The sequence below is a fragment of the Melanotaenia boesemani genome, chromosome 8 (assembly GCF_017639745.1).
Source record: "Melanotaenia boesemani isolate fMelBoe1 chromosome 8, fMelBoe1.pri, whole genome shotgun sequence".
NCBI classification, from domain to species: Eukaryota; Metazoa; Chordata; class Actinopteri; order Atheriniformes; family Melanotaeniidae; genus Melanotaenia; species Melanotaenia boesemani.
In genome coordinates, this window is record NC_055689.1 from 15,251,389 (window position 1) to 15,271,779 (window position 20,391).

The window sequence follows — 20,391 nt, forward strand, 5'->3', positions numbered from 1 at the left end:
ACATTACTACCTTATATATAAAAATAACCATTTACTTTTAAGTTTTAATCCTAACCATCTCCAGATAACAGTAAACTGGAAAAGTAAGGTCATTATGATTGGGACTACAAGGAGAAAAATTAATGGACTATAAAAAAAAATGTTGAGTAGGATGTTTGTCTCAAACTAGTAAACATTAGCATGACCTTCCCCAGACTAATACCATCCACCTCCTTCCCTATGTAGGAGACAAAAACAATAGTATGTAAAATGTATTATGGAAGTATTTAGAAAGAGATGTGATCACTTAATCTGCATTTCTGTATAGACAAAAGAAAATTAGTATGTTTCTGAGAAACTTTTGTTCTGTGGACCAATAAACGTTGTCATGAGAGTGAGTGGTAGGCAGACACACTTTTCTGTCTATTATACACTTCTACACCAAGTGGAACTGTGGCAACTGGGAGGAAATTACATCACACATTGTGTAGGAGACCTTATTACCAGCAAGGCCCTTTTCCATAACTCAGGAAGCTGATGGGGAGCTTGTGAGTACATATCATGTTTAGCCAAATTTGTTTCAAAGGTATTTAAAAGCTTAAATTCTTCAGACTTATACATTTATAATGTTATCTGACAAAATTACAATACGAAACTTGGAAGTTAAAAATAACGACCCCAATATTTTGTGTGCTGTATTTCTAGGTAAAGGCATTACAATATACTGCTTTCTTTGGTCTCGCACACATTTTAGGTCCTCCATCTGGGAAACAATTAGGATTTCACCCACAGGTTTGTGGACTGCTGTTTTGAAACTTTGATTTCAGCATTTTGCCATAGCAATCTTGGCCTTCAGGCAGACACAATAAATGATCTGAGCAAGAACCTGAGCAAACAAGGTATGTTCATTCAGTAACTCACCCGTGACTTAAAGCAGCTTTCACATGAGTGAGTTATTAAATATATTAAGCCCATGTACAACTATTATCATACAGGGACCAATTAGCTCATCAGTTTTTGGTAGAATATCCCTTTAACATGATGTGTTGTGGAGGTATTGTAACTATGACGACAGAGAAATTTGGAGCACAGGTGTTGTTTCATTTTCCAGTGAGATTCTTGTATCTTATCCAAAGCGGTGGTCAGGTTTATTACCATGTAGTCCTACCAGACTGTTATCACTGACAAGGACCAAAAAAAGGCGACATCCTTCTGGGCTCCTCGGTGTGCATGTAAGTCCGTGTGTGTCTGTACAGGAGTGGAAGCAGCAGCAGCCTGCGCAATGATGCATGGCTCATTCGTCCTCTGTGCAGGACATGTGATGATAAGCCAATCACTTGGGCTGATGGGGTGGGATGAGTGATGAGAGCTCCATTTCTCAACGGAAAACTAGACTGAGAGGGATAGATGATGTGTGCTGATGCAGACTGGGCTGCTTTCTGCCTGGCATGACTACCTAACACCTGAGACCAGGACCAAGGCAACACAGCCAATCACAGCTGATCTGATACGAGCTGCATTGTTACAGAGAGCACATATCCTGGAAAGATAACCTCAGCACAGGTCTTGGGAAAAGTAATGAAAAGGTTCAGTTCCTTTTTGTGTGGCAATGAATTACATCTCAACAATAACCGATGAAGTCTGGCACACATTGTGGCATTTCTGGCCTCCATTTCACATTGGACACCAATCAATATTTTTATTAAGTATATTTATAAATTAACCCTCAATGTATTATGGCTATAATTATGGTTTACATTATTAATTTCATCCTAACTGTGCTTAATAATAAATGACAATGTTATTTTGATCACCCTTATTGATCATGTTCTTGTCTTTCATCAGCTTTGGGTCACAAAAAGAAATACACGATACAATTAAGCAGCCATCAAATGACGCATGATGAGAAAGATTTCTAGATGATCTGTCACAGCATTGCGGGGCCACTATCATGCAAACAGCACAAGGCAGATGAATGAAAGAAGGCAAAAGCAAACCCCTTTTATCCATACAACCATTCGTAGATGCAAACAAAAAGACTGCTCTGGTTATGGGATATAATTTGGGTGAAAGCATTACTTTTACCTGTACGATGAAAAATCCATGCCATGTCCTGTGTTCAGATTATTTTTGCATTTATGAAACAGCGTGTAAAATTTGCACATATAGTCACCAAGCAGACCATAAGAAATTTGCTGTCAGGTGCCAACTAACACTCAGTGGGTATAACAATCACACATGTGAGCCTGCATGAGAAATCAGAAGGGTCTGTCTGAGAGCCTGCATTGTCAAGATAAACAAAACAACAACGCTTGCCCATTTGTCAGTGTGTGTGTGTGTGTTTCTGTGTGCATCTCAGTGTTTAGCTTCCAGGACAATAGAAGCCTGAAGGAGATGAGGGGCACATTTCAGTTCAATAATCATATACTTACTGCCATCTTTCCCTCCACAGCCCTGCTATCTCTTGCTTTTCCCTTGGCTGTCTCATTTCACAGCCATTACGTGCAAATTGAGACCAGTGACAGAGAAGCAAGGAGGAAAAACACATTATCAGGGCTCAACAAACAGCATCTTTTTTGTGTTCTGGTCTCATAGAGTAAGTGCTAAATAACTACAAACTGACAGGGATGGTGCACAGCAAGTGTTTTGATTACACTTTATTGATTTTCATAGGTTTCATACAAAGGCACAGATATCATAGAAGAGAAATCCTAAAATTGCTACCATTACAGACTGACAGGTTGACCATTACATTTTAAACCATTTTTGGCTGTGATAATTATTTGTCTTCTTCAATTTGGCCAGTAGACAAATTACATTTTGTCAAGGAGCCTAAAAAGACCACAAAACAGTCTTTAAACTGCCAGTATGGATGGGATGTCACAACTCTTTTAAAGTACATATTGACAGACGTTGATTAAAAACTGTGAAAACTGGAGAAGTGGGACATCTGTAAAATAAACAGGCTACCAACACAACAAGAGTTTCTCTACCCCTTTTACTTCCTTTTTTCTTGGTTTTTGTCACTTATTTTTAGTTTATTTGAAGCAAATGGTTCACCAAATGGACTTGATTAAGGTTAGGGAAAGAGCATGGTTTAGTTTATGAACATCCTGGACAAGTATTAAGCAAAAAAACAGGAGTGAGCTGCAATTTTTTAACTAAAGAATGAGAAAACTCGTATTAGTAATGTCCAGAAAGATACATTGCAAAGATTAAAATGATTTTTTGGTTTAAATCACTTCTGAAAGCAGAATGGAACCAGTTGAACCTTCATCTCTTGAATCTGAATGCAACATTAGGTTGCATGTTATAAGTTAAAACACTTACAGCATGCAACATCCATCTATTTTCTATACTCACTTCATATTATTCAGGGCCATGGGGAGGATGGACCCAATCCCAGCTGCTATTTGACCGAGAAACAGAGTACATCCTGGACAGGTTGATGGTCCACAAGAGGGCCAACACAAACATAAACAAGACAAACAAGCATGCTCACACTCACTCCTAGAGTCAATTTCACTAGTCAACTTAACAAGCACGTGTAATAGTACCAGCTTTTCAGGTTGGCCTCTTAAGTTTGCTTGGTACTTGTAATTAAATGATTACCTTCACTTGGCCTGGTAGTCTACTATAAAAAGGGACCAGAGACTACCAAGCCTGCAGCACATACAGGGTAACTTTGGATTCAGCAAGCACAATTCTTGGAAAGGTGACTAGGAGGGGATTGGAATCTGAGTGGAACTGGTCAGCCTGCTACTATTTTTGTTGGTTTTTAGATAATTTCCCATTACTTTTTTTTTTAGCTTTTGGGCTTCTCTCCCCCCTCCATATTTTAGAACTAACTGTGGTGCTGCCTCTGGTGAAGTTTTGGTTAATAATTTTTTAATTAATTGTGGGCTTCTGCTGGGGATCTGGCCCTTCATTTATTTGTGATTACTTTCTTTTATTATCACTTTGGGGTTTGTGTATGCGTGTTTGAGTGGGGGGAGTGATGGTTTTCTTTTGGTTTTAAGTTTACAATAGGGCTCACTCCCCACCAGCAGCATATATATATACATACATATATATATATATATATGTATGTATATATATATTTTATTTCTTTTTAACCTTTTTGTCTCTTTTTTTGCAGAGTATCCAGAGACAGCACCAGGGCTAGTGAATGTTTCTTAGGATTAAAAACTGATTTTGGATGCTACCTCTCTGCTCGTATTTGTTGGACTGAGTCATGTCACACATGTTTTTGTACTGCAGGAGTCCAAAAACATGCATGCTTTGCATGTTTGGGGAGAACACATGAAATCTCCCAAAGAGAATCAAACTAAAAACCCTCTTCTGTGAGGTGACGTTGCTAACCACCACTCCACTGGCTAGCCCATACATGGATTTTAACAGGAAATTAAACCATCTTGAACCTGTTAAATAGCAACAAACATGCTTTTAGACATTTGTCTTAGATCTTATTATGGATGGTATTTTGTGTGGCTTGAAACTTTGACTTCTGAGTTTCAGGAACACAGTTACTAAATGATAATAAGGTAAGACGCTCCTCATAAGTTGTCCACATGGCTGTTCTTTTAATGCTGCTAAAGCAGATTAAGAAAAACTTTTGCAAACCTCAGATAAAATCATAGTCATGATAACACTGTTTTGTAACTAATAATTAATCATTCCAGATTCATCCTCCTTCTTCTTTTCTTCTTTTCTCTCCTGCCATCTTTTATCGGGGCAATCTCTGACGACAATTAAAAATATAAGAAAAACAAGTTACTGCTTTGAACTTTGTAAACTAATAAATGTCAAGATAAAGGAAAGGAAACATACATGCAAAAGAGACATACAGAGAAATTGAAAGAGAAAAATTGCATGTGTTTGTGTTACCTCTTCTGCTCTGATCTCTTGCTATTATCTACTTTTGCCTGCGGTCAAGTGTGCAGCTGTCACGGCTCCCCATGAAACAAGAAGACAAACAGAAGGGGTGTTCCTGCTGAGTGAAGATGGTGATGGCCCTCAAGTCTCCTCTGTCAGTGCACACAACACAACTTATGCAAGCAGGAGACAAACGAGGAAGGGAGGGCAGAAAGAAGGATACAGAAGACAACAAACAGAGATTAAAAGAATGGGAAGAGAAAAAAGTGTGACAGGCAATGAGGGAGAAAGAGGGAGAAAGACGAAGGGGAGCTGTCATCATAAAGACTCTGAGTCATTCCTACTGTGCTGGATATAGCAGTGAGCTGAAAGGCATGTAGCTAATGTACGACAGCTCAGAAACAATTACATTCCTTCAAACCAGGATTAGATTCATAATGTGTGAGAGAACACATTGGTCTCTATAAAACTAGAGAGAACTCAGTTTCTTCTGAGACTGTCACCAAATTATGTTGAGCTTGAACTTACTTAAATCCTCAGTATTAAATCTTGACATTCACTTGTTTTAGTGTAACACATTTCCATGACTTTCTGTGTAAGGAAAGAAGCAAATTAATCATTTTACAATTTGCAGTTGTTGCAGCCCCTAATGGAAGATATTTCATTGTCAAACAAGGGCCATTGAAATTAAGATTATCTGCAGCATTATGTACAACTACCTCAGGCAGTCAGATGTATGATTTTTATTCTGTCACATTCACTGCACCATTGTGTCTGTAGTTACCCACAGAGGCAGTTAAGGGTCTCTGCTTGGCATGTTCTGCTTCTGTAAGTGCCTCCAGAAAGGACTTGCTGTGAAAGCTGCACTCAAATAGCTGTAATTATCTGCAATCAGTTGACAACCAGGGGCCGGCTGAAAGGCTGCTCACACCAACATGGTGGAGGAAGAGAGGGACGCAAAGAGGAAAATATCTCAGAGAAAGACAAGGAAAATGGCAGTGATGTTCTTTTCAAAAAGATCATGAGAAGAGCTCCAGCGGATGTGAATGCAAATCAGAAAAGGAAATGTCAACAGTGGAGATGATAACTGTTTCCAAAACCTTCTGCCTCCTACATAACTACATGCTTCTCTAAAAATAAATAAATGAATAAATAAAATTAAAAAGCCTTTTGGGATAGTGTGTTATATACAGCAGCTGCATACACTACATCCTTTTTATCTGACCCAGTGATTTAACTATTCTTTAACTATTGCAGGTAAAACACTGATTACTCATTATGCAAACAACCCCACTTAAAAAGACAGAAAAATAGAAATGTAGATTTAAATAAAGCAGAAAGACATTTACATGGCGTAAACTGCTGGGGTTAAGGTTTAGAGAGCATTAACATATTAACGTTTAGATCTAAGAAATATTTACAAAAATTCCACATCACATGTCCAACTGAAACGTATTTGATGTGGGTTTTGATTTAGGTTTTTGTAATCTTCATGTCCTGTTTTGTTCTTGTCATTTAACCAATGCGTTACCCCTAGCTCTTGTTAATTAAACTCCTGCCTCATCTGCCTGCACTCGAGTCCTCACCTCATCCACGCCATGCTTCCATCTTTTATACGGGGTGTTTTTATTGTTGAGACTAGATGTTAAGCCTGACTGCTACATTTACAAGTTTTTCCACACTTGCCTCTTTTGCACTTACAAAAATTTGTCCTTAAAGTCACAAAGTATCACAAAACTGGCTGAACTAGTCATTTCAGATTTAGATAAAGTTGGATTCAAGGTGGCCCTTTTGAATAGGATTCATATTAAGCTTGTCTTTCATAAGAACATGCATGATACAAAGCTCTTGTTTCCTTTTTTTAATTTTTGTGAAAATGCATTCAATTTTCACTACATGTTTGTATGTGCATGGATGAGTGATATGAAGACATAAACTGCTGCACAATTATTTATTTTTATCAACAATATGAAGATCCAGCCTGATGTTTATGTTACATCTCTTCCAAAAGTCTATCTCTTTATCAGTGTTCCATGGCAATAAATTGCTGGCTTCCTTAGTACACAAGGATTACTGGCATTACTTTTCTCCCACAGGCTCACACATCTCTGCTGGAGCATTAGGGCTGTGATAGGAGCTGTGAAGAGCCAGCCCGGAACTGCTACTTTTGAGTGAGCTGAAAAGATGAAAAGCCTTGGATGAATAGATGGTAATTAATACGCATAGTACCCAAGAGACTGAGGTACAATATCACAGCAAATTACTCTGTCAATAAAATGGCCTACAGACACAAAGAGAGACAGGGAGAGGTGTGGAGGAGACTGAAAAAAGGGCCAATCACTCAGTCGTGCTCCCCTCGAAAACCACAGTGAAAGAGTAAGTGCTTTTACCAGTTTTGAAAAATTAAAAAAGAGTGAAGAAACATTATGAATGGTTAAACAAAGGGAATCAGTATTATCACAGCTTAACATCAATGTTACATTCAAATGAAACAATAATGATGAATCTGGCCTTAATTTTCATGATCAAACCCCATCAGTGGGATTTCCATTGCTTTTTAAGAACTCTGATTCTCCAAAAAGTTACTGCACTCTCTACTCTTTTCAGCTCTCTCATCTTCCTTCAGTCTCCTGTGTGCTCTTCTTCACATAATGATGACAATAGGCTTTAAAATATTTTTGGAAGGGATCAATGGAAAGCAACAGCAGTCTGCTCAAGAAGAAAATCTTTCATCTTTCATCAAATCACTCATCCACCAGCATGTCCATGTATACCTTTGGGTCCTCCAGCACCTTCCTTCTTTCAGTATCTCCCTGAATGTTACACCTTTCATCTCCAACGATGGGAAAAATGATGGATAGACAGATTATCACATTGTTTGGACATTTGAACATATATGTGCTTGAGGGCATCAGCTGGAAAACAGAAGAGTATGCCCCATTCAAACCAGCAGGACTCAGCCATGAGCCGGACAGTTACATGTTGTGGTCTCTGAGAGATCAACATTTTGGTGAGCAGCTTGAAGAGATACGGTGTGTCAGAAAAACATGCAAGTCTCATAGTAGCTCCAGGAGAACATGAAGGTTTTTGTTTTGTATCTAAAGTAAAAGGCAGGCAGCACAGAGACTATGACTGAATCTTTGTGGATCCAATGTCATTCCTCTTCAAATGCAAGTTTTACACTGTCAGCACAACTGAGAAGGAGGATGTTAAATACACAGCCAGATTGAGATGCTGGAAAGCAGGCAGGTTGCCCCGTGAGGCTGTCTGGTATAAGTCCTGCTTACTTGGCCTCAGAAAAACAGCAGTTAGTGTTGTGAGGAATTTTATGAAAATTAATTAAAATGACAATCAAATACAGAACGCAGAAACATTCTTCATTCTTAGTTTGATAAAATAAGCAAAAGATATTGGCCGACCTCACAAACATTGCAAAGTCTCGAAGGGGAATTGTACTGCTGCATCATTATCATATAACAAGTACAGTTCTCTTACAAGTGCAATTAAGCAGAATGATTTAGTGTCACAACAGTCACAAAGCAAAGCAACCATTAATGTCAAAGGCTTTTTATTTAGGCCAGTATCTAGTATCTTGCATGCACATTGTATACACTTTCACTGTATGCACATATTCAAATCCCAAACCAAGTAAACCTGAATGCTCATTGAATTTAATCATTTTAAGACTGCTTAACTTAGCAAATCCTCAGCAAAGTTGGAGCCTTCTAAAACCTGAAGAGTTTTTGTATAATCTCTAAATAAATAACAATAACAAATAAAGCTCTGTTAAAAATTATAAATGTATATGAACAAAGAACCTTTTAGGAGGTTAAACTTTCCAATTTTATCATAAATATAATTATTTGTGTCTTCAAAATCATGACAATCTAATCCATTGATGCAATGCTTACATCTTATAAGGTTTGGCAGGGAAAATCACAGAAATATTGTTCCAGGTTTTAACAATAAAGAAAACACATTCTCTACTTTATGTTGCATACAGTTTGGATGGGTTTAAGACACTAATGTCTTACAGGTGAAACTCAAAGAATTAGAATATCATGCAAAACCTAATTTGTAATTCAACTTAAAAGAGGAAACTAATATATTATATAGACTCATTATTTGCAAAGTCAGATATTTCAAGCATGTATTTATTATTTTGATGGTTATGGGTTACAGCTTATGAAAATCCAAAAATCAATATCTCAGATAATTAGAATAGTGTGAAAAAGGTTCAATGTTGTCTCTAATCAGCTAATTAATCCAAAACAACTGCAAAGGAGTCCTGAGGATTTTTAAGTTTAATTGCTGAAATACGTTAAGTTTTGTGCAATATTCTAATTTTTTTTAGTTTCATCTGTATATTAAGCTGTGTATTATTATTATTACCTGTTAAGTCATGGCCATATTTTCAGAAAAAAACTCTTAGGAATACACACCTAAAGTGAATGTTAAGGAACACAGAAAATGTGTTCCAACTAATGTTGAAAATTAAGTATTAGTTACTATGCCTGAGTAAATTTCAATAAAACAGCTGGAGAAATGTGACATATCTATTATTGCATGTTTTTCCCCCTATTTGACTGGAGATAACACCATGCTAACAATAATTCCATGCACACAGATCTCACTGATCAACCTAATTGTTGATTTATTTTTACACTAAAAAATACACTTTTGCTCTTATATTGCAATAATATTGTCTAAACTTGGAGCAACAATTGAAAATAATTGTTTTCCTGGTTTTGATCATGTCTGTAATTTTTTTCAAGCCTTATAAGGACTGACTGAGCTTAAAAGGATGTAGTATAATTAGCCAAACAAATAGATTTTAACTGACAGTAAAGACAGAAATTATTAAAAAGCCTTTCTGAAGGCAGAAACACCTACAAACAAACTACCACTTGACTTGAAAGCAGTCAACACAGTTGCAAAAAGAAGATGGAGGAAAATGGTGCAAATTACCTTTGAATGACTTGACAACAAATTAATCTAAAACTACCAAAAATTCACAAAAGAAACCATATTCAAGCAGTAATATCAAGTAATAGAGTGGCAAAGCAGTTGTTGGTGAGAGTGATCAATGTTCACATTTCCTCTTGATTGGACTATGTGGAGACTGACATGGTCCAGTTTTTCCAAGCTACAGCAAGTCAAGCCACTAGACATCTAACTGTCATAAAGAAAAGGGATCACATCACTCCAGTTCTGGCTGAGCTGCACTGGTTACTAAAAGAAAGGACTGATCCTAAAAATACAATATTTGTTTCCTCACATTCTTTGAAGAAGGACTTTCCTCAAAGTCCTTCATAATTTAGCTTAAAATTTGCTGATTAGGTTAACCTTGTGTTTCACCAAGTCACTTAGATCATCATTGCCATCGTTATTACCTCACTCTCATCTTAAATCCAAAGCCAGTCAGTTTCTGTTTGCTTTCATAGTGTAGTTTCCTCTTCCTAAGAGATTGTTTACTTTTCTTTATTAACTGGAATACGCATGCTACTGTGGGCCATAACCCATTTAAAGGAACTAACCTCAGGCAGCTAGCCACTAGCAACTCTGAACCAGCTCTCCATATGCATCTCTCTCTCTTTCTCTGTCCTTCCTTTATATATGGTTTTGTGACCTTCAGTATGTTATGATACCACTAAATACAGCCAATAGTGGTGTCCAGTCAAGTACCCCTAAACGAGGCAGGTGGAAAATACCACCCATGTGGATGTTTCCATCTATCTAAAGTCATTACTCAGGGTTGGAGTAATCTTAATGAACACCAAACAACATTATCCCCAAACATAATTAGAGATTGATATTTGTCTGCATGAGCATACATCCAGTGCAGGTATATCAGGGAGGAGGCGAGTCTCCCTATTTACAGTAAATATGAGCTTTACAGTAAACCACACACCTTTCTGAGCAGCAGTTAAGCTGTGGTTGAAGATTTAAATATGAACTACACAGAAGGAAAGACTGACACAATTCATGAATGGCAGCTGTGAAGGAGCATGGTGGTCACGGTATTTCTGAAAGACAAAAACTATACTATGTTTTCATTTTGTGTCACTCATTTGTTGTGAATAAATGTCAGTTGTTCTTTTCAGCTATTTAGCTGCATATTAATTCTTTATACTTAACAGTTGCCTGATATTGTGAACACGCGTTTTACAGAAAAAGACTAAATTAACCCTATAACACCAAGTGTTGCAAATTTGCATCAAAATGTTTTTATTTATTTAAATTATTTATATTTAGTTATTCTATTGTATTTATTTTCTTTTATTTACTTTTATTAATTTATTATTTCTATATTATTTATTTATTGTTAATCTTTGTTAAGGTGTTCAGGGGTTGAATTCCTCTCGTCAAATCTTCATGTTTTTGTTTAGGAACTGAATAAACTGGAAGGGCAACAAGTGAATGTAAGATTTTGTTCAAACCACAATAAAATCTGCACAAAGCCTGATAGTCTGGTGTGCAGCTTATTTGTATAAACTTTTTTAATCAAACCTGTTTTGGTTCCTTTTCTGAAAATCTCTGAAAGGTCCTCATTTTAATTAAATGTGTTAAACAGTTTGATGAGTTTAATGAGTTTTTTTTTTTTCACCTGTCAGTAGTTTGATAATTTTTTTTCTATGTAAAGTGGCTACAAACCCTTTCTATCATTTAACAGCCATTGCATTTCACTAACTAACTCATTTGCATGTTTTCATTTGCTTTACAAAACAATTTATTGTGACAGGAAATACAGCAAAGCCACCAAATTAAAAGCTTTTGAAGAGCCAGAAATCAGTGAAACTGAAGCGGCTGACTCTTTACATTTTTCTTGTATGTATGTATGCATCATTGTTTTTTTTTTGTTACTGACATTTTTCTTGGTTTGTAACACACTGGAGTTTCTCAGTTTTTGATTTCAACATGCTTTTAGGAAAATTCAACACATTCAATACTATGATAAAGAGAAGGAAAAAATAAGGAAAAAACGTTTGAGTGCATGGAGTAAACTTATTGGGGTAGTAATGGGTTACATACTTTAAGTTGAAAAACAAGTTGTCTTTATTTAACATTTGCACATTAGATCAGTGGTTCACAGCCTATTTTCCCTGAAGATCCGCTTCATGTAAAAAGCTGTGGAAACGCCGCGTGTTGAAGCCATGCTTGGTTTTATGCTTTCTTTAGCTGCTTCTCACCATAAAATATACATTCTGGCTGAATCCTTTCCTTTGATAAAACCAAAGTTAGGTAATTACTAACAGATAGAATTACATTTTTTCAAAACTAGAAACACTCAGAGATCGCAGACCTCTGTTAAGCCATAGAGTCACTCACCTGAGAAAAATCTCCAAAAGGCCCAGTTACCCCTATGTTTCTAACCTTCTGGATCCCCTGATCTAGAATATCAACATGCTCAAACAATGTCGAATTATAACATCTACCATGATGTCACCTTGTAATTTTTTTATTTTATTTTATTTTATTTTATTTTTTTTTTGGCTAATAATTCTCGGTGTTTTCTGATAAGTTTAAAAGCTGTAATAGCAAAATTATCCCAAACTCCCAATAGTAAAGAATCCTTAAAAAATCCTTGATCCAGATGGTGATCCTGATTACCCTCAAATTGTAATCACTTCTTCCTTATTCCATTTCTGACATTTCCTCAAAATTTAATCAAAATCTGTCCATAACGTTTTAAGTTATGTTGCTAACAGACAGAGTAACAACGGCGAAAACATAAAAAAAGAACAGAAGCAGAAGAACTACCAAGTCTCTGAGCATTCAATTGCAAGTCTGATAATCTTTTTAATAGACTGAGTCTCCATGTTGTTTTTCACAGTTTCTTCAAACCATTTATATCAAATGCAAACAATCAACTTGGATATGACTTCAAGTCCCCATAAGCCTTGTTGAAACAGACCACAGTTAACACTCCTTCATGCCTCGGTATACTGTTCAGTGAGTGAGGGCAAAGAGCAGCTCCCAGTGGGCGCTGGGTAGTCAGTCTGTCCTCTAACCACAGTCCCCATTATGTAAGGACAAAAGGGGATTTAAAAAAAACAAACCGTTCTCCATCTCAGATCTCTCTGGTGCTTTCAACTGGAACATCCATGTCCGCGAGCAATGTTTGCACACTTTATTTGCAACCATAGCCCCTTTCTGACTGTAGGAACCTTTTGCAGTTCTTATAACCTTTTCTGGAACCAGGCCGTTTTTTTTCACACATTCGGACATATAGGAACTAGGGGCCAAAGCCCTCAGTTCCCCTCAGACAGCTTGGACCACCGACCTGCCTACTCAGGCAACGCTGCAGTAAATGACCCCTGCGTGCGGTTTCTGGAGTTGATCATCTGCAGTGAAAACACTGCAAACCCAGAGGAGTTTGAAGGTTAGTAAACAGGACAAGAAGCATTAAAGCTTCTGTATAGACCTATGAGTTGTTATCAGATACCACCCAGATAGCTGAGCTGATCTACTTAACATGTTTTCCATCTTTTTTGTATATGGTTCATGTTTACTTCATCAGAGATGGAGCCGAACAGCATCCTGGATGCTCCTGCTGCCACCAGCAGCCCTTGCCGCATAGATCATGTAAAGAAAATAGATTTAATGCACATAAAAATCTCTGCTCTTGATTTAATGGAGTTAACAAAGTTAAATGTAAACATGTATGCTCATGCTGATGGAGCCACACAGAACTGGTTGTAACAACAGACTCAGTCATTTCAACTGGACTTAAACTTTTTTTTTTATGTTTAATTCCAGTTTAAATGACTGCTATTACAACTTGTGCACTCCTGGACAATTGAGAATTTTACACTATATATTATAATGAAAGGTCGGTTTTATTAGCCATCCTTAATGTTTATAACTTGTATTTTAACTCTAAAATGTTTAGCCATTCAGCAACTACCAGAGCCAGCGTCAACCATCAGCCAGCACCAGCCAGCTGCCAGGTAAAAACATCCTATTGCATTGTACATGCATCTTGTTGAGTGTCACTATTACAACTCAACAAATCTTATTATAGTTGCTGTGTGTTAAGTATCTGTCTCCGCCCTCCCTGTTTTTTCCATGAAATAGGAAAAGGGCCGACACTGTTCTGGCTGCTGTGCAGGACAAGCTGTTAGATGCTGAACAGCAGAGGCAAAGCCATCCACACTCCAGCATCCTGAAGTCTTTCAGGAACAGGCACAAATGAGGCAGAAGAGCGAGCAGCTTGACAGGCGGAGGTGAAGCCAGCGGAGATCTGTGCTGGAGGGTCTCTGGGTGTACTGGACTGGATGGCAGGAAAAGCCAGTGTGATATGCAGAATCATAAACGCACATGTAAATAGTTATTTTTGCACTGCTGTATTCACTATAAAAAAATGACTTTGTAAAGAGTCTGAAGTATTCAGTTTGTGTCCGTTAGATGTGCTTTGGCCACATCTATAAAATATTAGCGTAGTTATTAACTTATCACAGCTATGAAATATTAAATAATCCATCTTTGGTTGCATTTTAAGTCTTATCCCCGGGTGTAAATTACATTAGTTTATCAACTTTATAATATGCTCCATATCACAGAACGAAGTTTATCATGTTTAACCAAGATCTGGCATCAAATACTTGTGGACACAAATTACACACCTGTAAACATTTCACCACCCCTTTCTACATTTTTACCTTCATATACAGCTAAGTCTGTGTGACTATGTCCTCATAATTCTAAACCATAAGTCAGTCACAACCAACCCTTCAGTAACAGATTACTCCTTCACCTTTGCTACTGATGATCCCATAAAGCACACAAAGCTTAATAGCAGATGATGAGATCTTTATTTTGCACATAACAAAAAAAAAAAAGAAGAAATGATGCATTTTCTATAGAACATTTTCTCTTTAAATGTGTACATCATGTATACATGTATGTTCTGTCTGTCAAACTTCCAGAACATGATGCTTATTATGAAGAGGTGTGTAGTGATTAGCTGAAAGTTCTTAGAACTTCTCTGTCCGAATGCGCCTCATGTGTCCACAAGGGGCTTACACTAACCTTCAAGAATTCCTTAAGACTTTGGCCCAAAGTAGCTAGTTTAACTTTTTTGTTTAACTTCAACATGCACTGAGAATAAAACACCTGGAGCTAAGATTACTTGACATTAAGAAGTAAGTCATCCATATGCAGGATGAATTAATTTATCTAAACTTTAAGAGTTTTTCAATCAGAGGTAATTGAAAGAACTGTTCATACAGATGATACAATCTAACAAGAAGTTAAGCAGCATCCTTGGGACTAATAAGGACTGACAAATGAGTGGGGTGAGAGTGTGCATTGGTCAATTAAGTGTGCAGAAAAGCTCATTAAGGATAATACAAAAGAAGACACATTGCCGCTGTAGATCGTACAGTGCTATAAGATATTTGATACACAATAAGCTGAACACTCATAAAAGATGTGCACATGGTTAGTTAAGTTTAGCATTATTTAAGACAATGGACTTTGTTTAAGAACAATATGAACTTGTACTATAAGATAGACTCATTTTTTGTTATGTGCAATGTAACAAAAAGGTAGAGAGATTAATAAACTGTCTTTAGGAAATTATCATTTAAAAAATCAAGTCAAGAGTATCAGATCAGCTACTTTATATTGACAATGGATATTCAATCTTGTTAAATGATGGATATGATAACACAAGTATTAAAATAAGGTTGCAATGTTTCTTTGTTTTTACAACAATACATTTCTTACTGCAGGAAAAGTCATTTTAATATGATAAGGCTTATAATAAGGCAGTACTTCAGCATAAAGGTGAGCTAACAATCACACTGTAACAAGAGAAACATGTTTATCTTTCAGCACGTAAAATGTTTACCTTCTATTAACACAAAACAAAGGGATTTGCTTATAAAGAACTAGAAAAACCTTGAATATAAAGTCAGACACCAGGGGAGACAGATATTGTACAATGGGCCACTTGTGCCAGTTATTAAACATTATGCCTCATGTAACAGGTCTGGGTACATCCCTGCCTTCTTTTGATCAGTCTCCCCACTTCAAAGGAAAAGCTGTCCACTGGTTGTGATTACTGATGGTTATAGTAATATGTGATTCAGTTTGAACTGGGCAGAGTATCAGCAGATGCATGAGTCACTGACGTGGCCACAAGTCTGTTTATCAACACTTCCTCTCCCCTCCCACGTAAAGGTGGCCTGCAACCAGCTAACCCTGAAATAACCCAGTCATTGTTACATCTGCTTATGTAGCCTCTTGTTAGTGGCCTTCATATTATGTTTGCCTCAAGGCTTCAGAATACATACAATATGACAATATCCAATCTTTTAGCAAACAATGGAGAATGAAGAAAGATGCACTGAAGCCTGTATAGAAATATAATCTGATAAGACATGGAGTCAGTATGTGTCTAGTGTGCTCAATATAGTAGCTCATATAAAAAAATGTGTCATCCCCTCAGTTAATTTATGTGATGGCTAGTCTGTCTGACAGACAGCAGACATAATCTGTAAAGCAGAGCAGCCTCACACGGGCTCCCAAGAACAGCAGCGCCCTCTGCTGGTGGGTTATCTACATGACATCAAAACAAAAGCCAAAGCATAGGAAAACATTCAAGGAATCTCAAATTAAAAATGCAATCCAATTTTTTTATTTGTAGCCTGTTTTGCCCATGCCTGTAAATAACAAAAAGAAAGGAGACTAAAACAGCTGTTTAAAGGGTACTGCTTAAGTTGTTCCAAACTGTTGCAATATATGCAATGTTAGATAGGGTTCTAAATAAAAGAAGGTTTACCAAAACTGGTTATAATATGTGGCCTATTTGTACCTCTGTGTTTTGAGAACTGACAGCTGTATGAGATGTTATAATGTCAACTCTGCTTCAGTCTTTCTTACTAACACTGAATGGCTTTTTGTTTTTTCATTCTCTAGCACCTGTGCTTGGCTGTCAGACAGTCCATGCGTGACTGTGCTGCCATCTCTGGGGGGGAACAACGACTCTGTGACAAAGGTTCCCTGGCGCTGCTCTAGGGAGCCCAAATGTCGAGGCAGGTAGGTGCTCATTTCTATCAGGGTTGAAGGTTAGGCTTGATAGCAGAACAGGTTATTCAGCTGCACTTAACAATAACATCAGGCCTCTTCTTTTAGTGGGTTTATATAGCTTGTATCCATTTGTCTCTCCTGTGGCTTTGCTCCATCTATTTATGGGCCTGCAAGGACATTAGCTCAATGTCCATTTTGAAATGTCATGTAAGACATAAGGGCCTAACAGGATTCATCTGTAAATGTGAAGGTCAGGAAACAGCTTCAATGTCATTCATAGAGTGGAGAAGTTGACCTTTTACTTGAATCATTCTGTATAACTGAACTGAATACTGATGATAAGTTGGAAAAAAAACTTTTTTCTGTGGTTCAGTGTAAAGGTTGCCAGTAAAAAAAGACAACTGTACTGACAAGGCGATTCACTGAATCAGCTTGTTTTTAAGAAGTTAACATCTAGCAAGAAGTGACCTTTAATTACACAATTAAAATCTGATCATTAAAAAACAAACTCATTTTGAGCTGCTGTCATTCTCTTCCCTTCCTTTTTTCTCTCTCAGAGGAGGAATGGAAGAAAGCTATGAGACATTTGAGGAGGAGTTATGGCCACCAAGTGCAGAACCTCCTCCAGAGAAGCCTGTTCGACAGATCCGCAGATCAGGTTGTAGCCGCCACATGCATTGAATTTGTGATGCCTTGTGCATATATTGTAAAAGCATACCATACAACTCTATAAATACGTGGGAGGATTAGCATGAGTTACTAAAACATGACTCACAGGAAACGCAGTGATAATAAACCTAGGCCTGTATGGATGGATCATTTCTCAGTGAAATGGAGTGAAATAAGATCATTTTCAAACCCACAAGATGAGGCAGAGATCTTAAAAGTCTAAAGGAAAAGACTATGTAGGAAATGTGTTTTCATTTTCCACCACCGTGATCTATACAGAAATATTCCAGTGGACTCATGTGCTGCAGTCCCCAAAGGATGGATACTAAATATGCTGGTGACTTTTCATCTGGTCCCATCATAGAGATGTCCATTACAGTTTTAATAGAAATGTCTCCAGTTTTACAAAGCGGATAGAAGTCGTTCACGACCCTCTCAGAATGAACTGTATTAATTTTAATGATTAAACAAACATTGAACCATGTGGGGGTAAATTTTTGCCCTCCATATGAAGGGATCAAACTACTAATCTTCTCACTGAGATGGAACCACTCTAATATACATGATGAAAATTTATAATAATAATAATAATAATAATAATAATAATAATAATAATAATAATAATAATAATAAACAGACTACCTACTAAATATTAACATGTCTTTTATTTTAGCATGCTAATGTTAGCATTTAGTAAAAAGCCATACAATGGTTTTGCCTCACTAAATTTCTAGCATGGCAGGACTTTTTTTCATATTTAGACAGTTTCTTTGGTATTAATCTTTGCACAGCAGTCCAAAAAAAATGCTTTTTTGTTTTGTTTAGATTAGTTGCATTCAGGTACAAAAACCTTATCCCATCTGTGAGGCAGTATCATGGTATGGGCCTGTTCGTATCTGGGCCAGGACAGCTTGTTGGAATTTACTAAACTTTGGCTTCATATTTATAGCAGAATTCATAGCAAAAGGTCAAACCATCTATCCATAATCCACACCATGAGAGAATGCGAGTCTTGAAGCAAGATAAAAAGTATAAGCACTCAACTTGTGCTAACGCAGAATGAGTCAAGAAACAGTGAGCATTTTTTATAGGTCAAGTTAAAGTCCTGACTTCTTTCCAAGAGCTGATGTCATCAATGTGTAGATGCAGCTTTTCCTTTAAAGAAGAATCACACCAGACCAGACAATACTTGCTGATACATATTGATTTTTTTCCTATAAATAAACAGATTTTTGTCTTATTAACCTGTTTTCAATTAATAGATCTTGTACTTTTTAAATATACCTTGTATTAACCTTCAGTAAATGATCTGTTTCAGAAATGCACGCTTCAAGGACAGTCATGGAGGTTAGACACAAACCAAAATAAACTCATTTAAATGATCTTATATCCAATGTATATACAGTATATAAGCCTTTAAGCTATATGTTGTTCTACTACAGGAAGGGATTTCAGTTCAACAGCAACCGAGATCTGAACACAAGACTTTACCTAGAGAGCCCAGCTTTGCCAAAACCCGTGCGTCATTTCCTTAACCCTCATTAGTTTTGAACATTTAAGCAAAAGACAGACAAATTTAACCTTTATTTCTTGTATTCTGTTCAGCATCCTTGCGCAAATCCTTCTCCATCCAGAACCTGACTCAGATAGAAACACCATGGGAGAATGTTACCCTCAATCGTTGTCTCTTCGTGGCCATTACCATTTTGGTGCTCACCTCAGGTTGTCAGAGGCTTCATGGCAAGTACACTAGCACACAAATGTGACATAAGAGCTATAAAAATGGCGTGACAAATATGACTGAGTGCTGCACTTAAAACTGTATTTTTAAACCAAACCCATAGAAGCCTTTTGTGGTGAGGGAAAAGAGAAGGAAGAAGAAGCTGCACTAACAAGACGTTCAGGAATATTACGACACAGAGGCCAGCTGCCAGAGGTAAACTGGAGTCTGTTACTAACATCTTAACTACTGGCTTGTTTCGTGATTCAAGACTTCAGTGATCCAATTCTGGGATGAACAGCTGATATTACCATTCTCCCTTCAGCCAGAGACATCACTGTGGGAAGTCATGTTTTCTTGGCTGCCTAACCTTGATGATGAAGATGATGATGAGGATGACGATGAAAAGATCAAGAAAGGGAAATCAAAGAGAAAAGTGACAACACGAGAACTGAGAGGTCTCAGAAACAGGCGGCTACCAGACAAAAAAATCTTAAAGCAAAAAGATGAGAAGTTAAAGGACAAGAGGGCCAGAAAAGCCGGGGACGAAGAAGTCAAAGACAAGAAAGGCAGAGTGGAAAAAGAAGACCCCGAGGAGGCTGAAGATGAGAAGGATGAAGAAGACGAGCAGATGGCTCCCAAGAAAATTAAGTTGGAAGAAAAGAAAGACAAGAAAAAGATTAAAAAAGGTTGATTGTGGCAGATGTTACAGAAATGTATTTTGTACAAAAAATACTAGACAAACTGCAGAACAGGCTCAGCATCAGCAGTTCGTGTTACAGCTTAGTGTTGCTCTCCTGGATGGGTGTGGTTTTTATTTTAAAAACATGTGATCGGTTGGTTAAATTTGGTTTGTTACTTGTAATAAACGCAGTCAAGTTTGGTTAAACGATGACAGTACAGTATGTAGCAAGACATTATGAAAAAACAAAAAACCTAACAATAAGTAATTAAAAATATGTATATTTGGCCAAAACTGGAGTTATGTTGTCTACAAGTTGCTTCAGACATAAGTTATAAGGTTACTTCTCAGTAAATTCAATCTTTTATCCTGACCTTTAACTTTAAAGGATATTTGGTACTGTCAATAAATCTTTTAGTGAAATGTCTTT

The 20,391-nt window shown here is 37.1% G+C and overlaps 1 protein-coding gene across 1 annotated transcript; it reads left to right on the forward strand.

The window, feature by feature from the left end:
• The first annotated feature begins 14,046 nt into the window (after positions 1 to 14,046).
• On the forward strand, positions 14,047 to 20,327 carry LOC121644409. The gene is made up of 8 exons (XM_041992305.1): positions 14,047 to 14,081; positions 16,780 to 16,899; positions 17,448 to 17,548; positions 18,878 to 18,906; positions 19,002 to 19,077; positions 19,165 to 19,299; positions 19,404 to 19,495; positions 19,605 to 20,327. Exons 1-8 carry the CDS (start codon positions 14,047 to 14,049, stop codon positions 19,971 to 19,973), a joined length of 957 nt encoding a protein of 318 aa, XP_041848239.1. The 3' UTR covers positions 19,974 to 20,327.
• The last annotated feature ends 64 nt before the right edge of the window (positions 20,328 to 20,391 follow it).

Bases quoted from the DNA above. Each gene is read 5' to 3' on its own strand.
- LOC121644409 (XM_041992305.1), top strand. From the start codon at position 14,047: ATGAGGCAGAAGAGCGAGCAGCTTGACAGGCGGAG. The intron at 14,082-16,779 runs GTGAAGCCAGCG...TTCATTCTCTAG, and splicing joins GAGCAGCTTGACAGGCGGAG to CACCTGTGCTTGGCTGTCAG. The intron at 17,549-18,877 runs GTTGTAGCCGCC...GATCTGTTTCAG, and splicing joins TCGACAGATCCGCAGATCAG to AAATGCACGCTTCAAGGACA.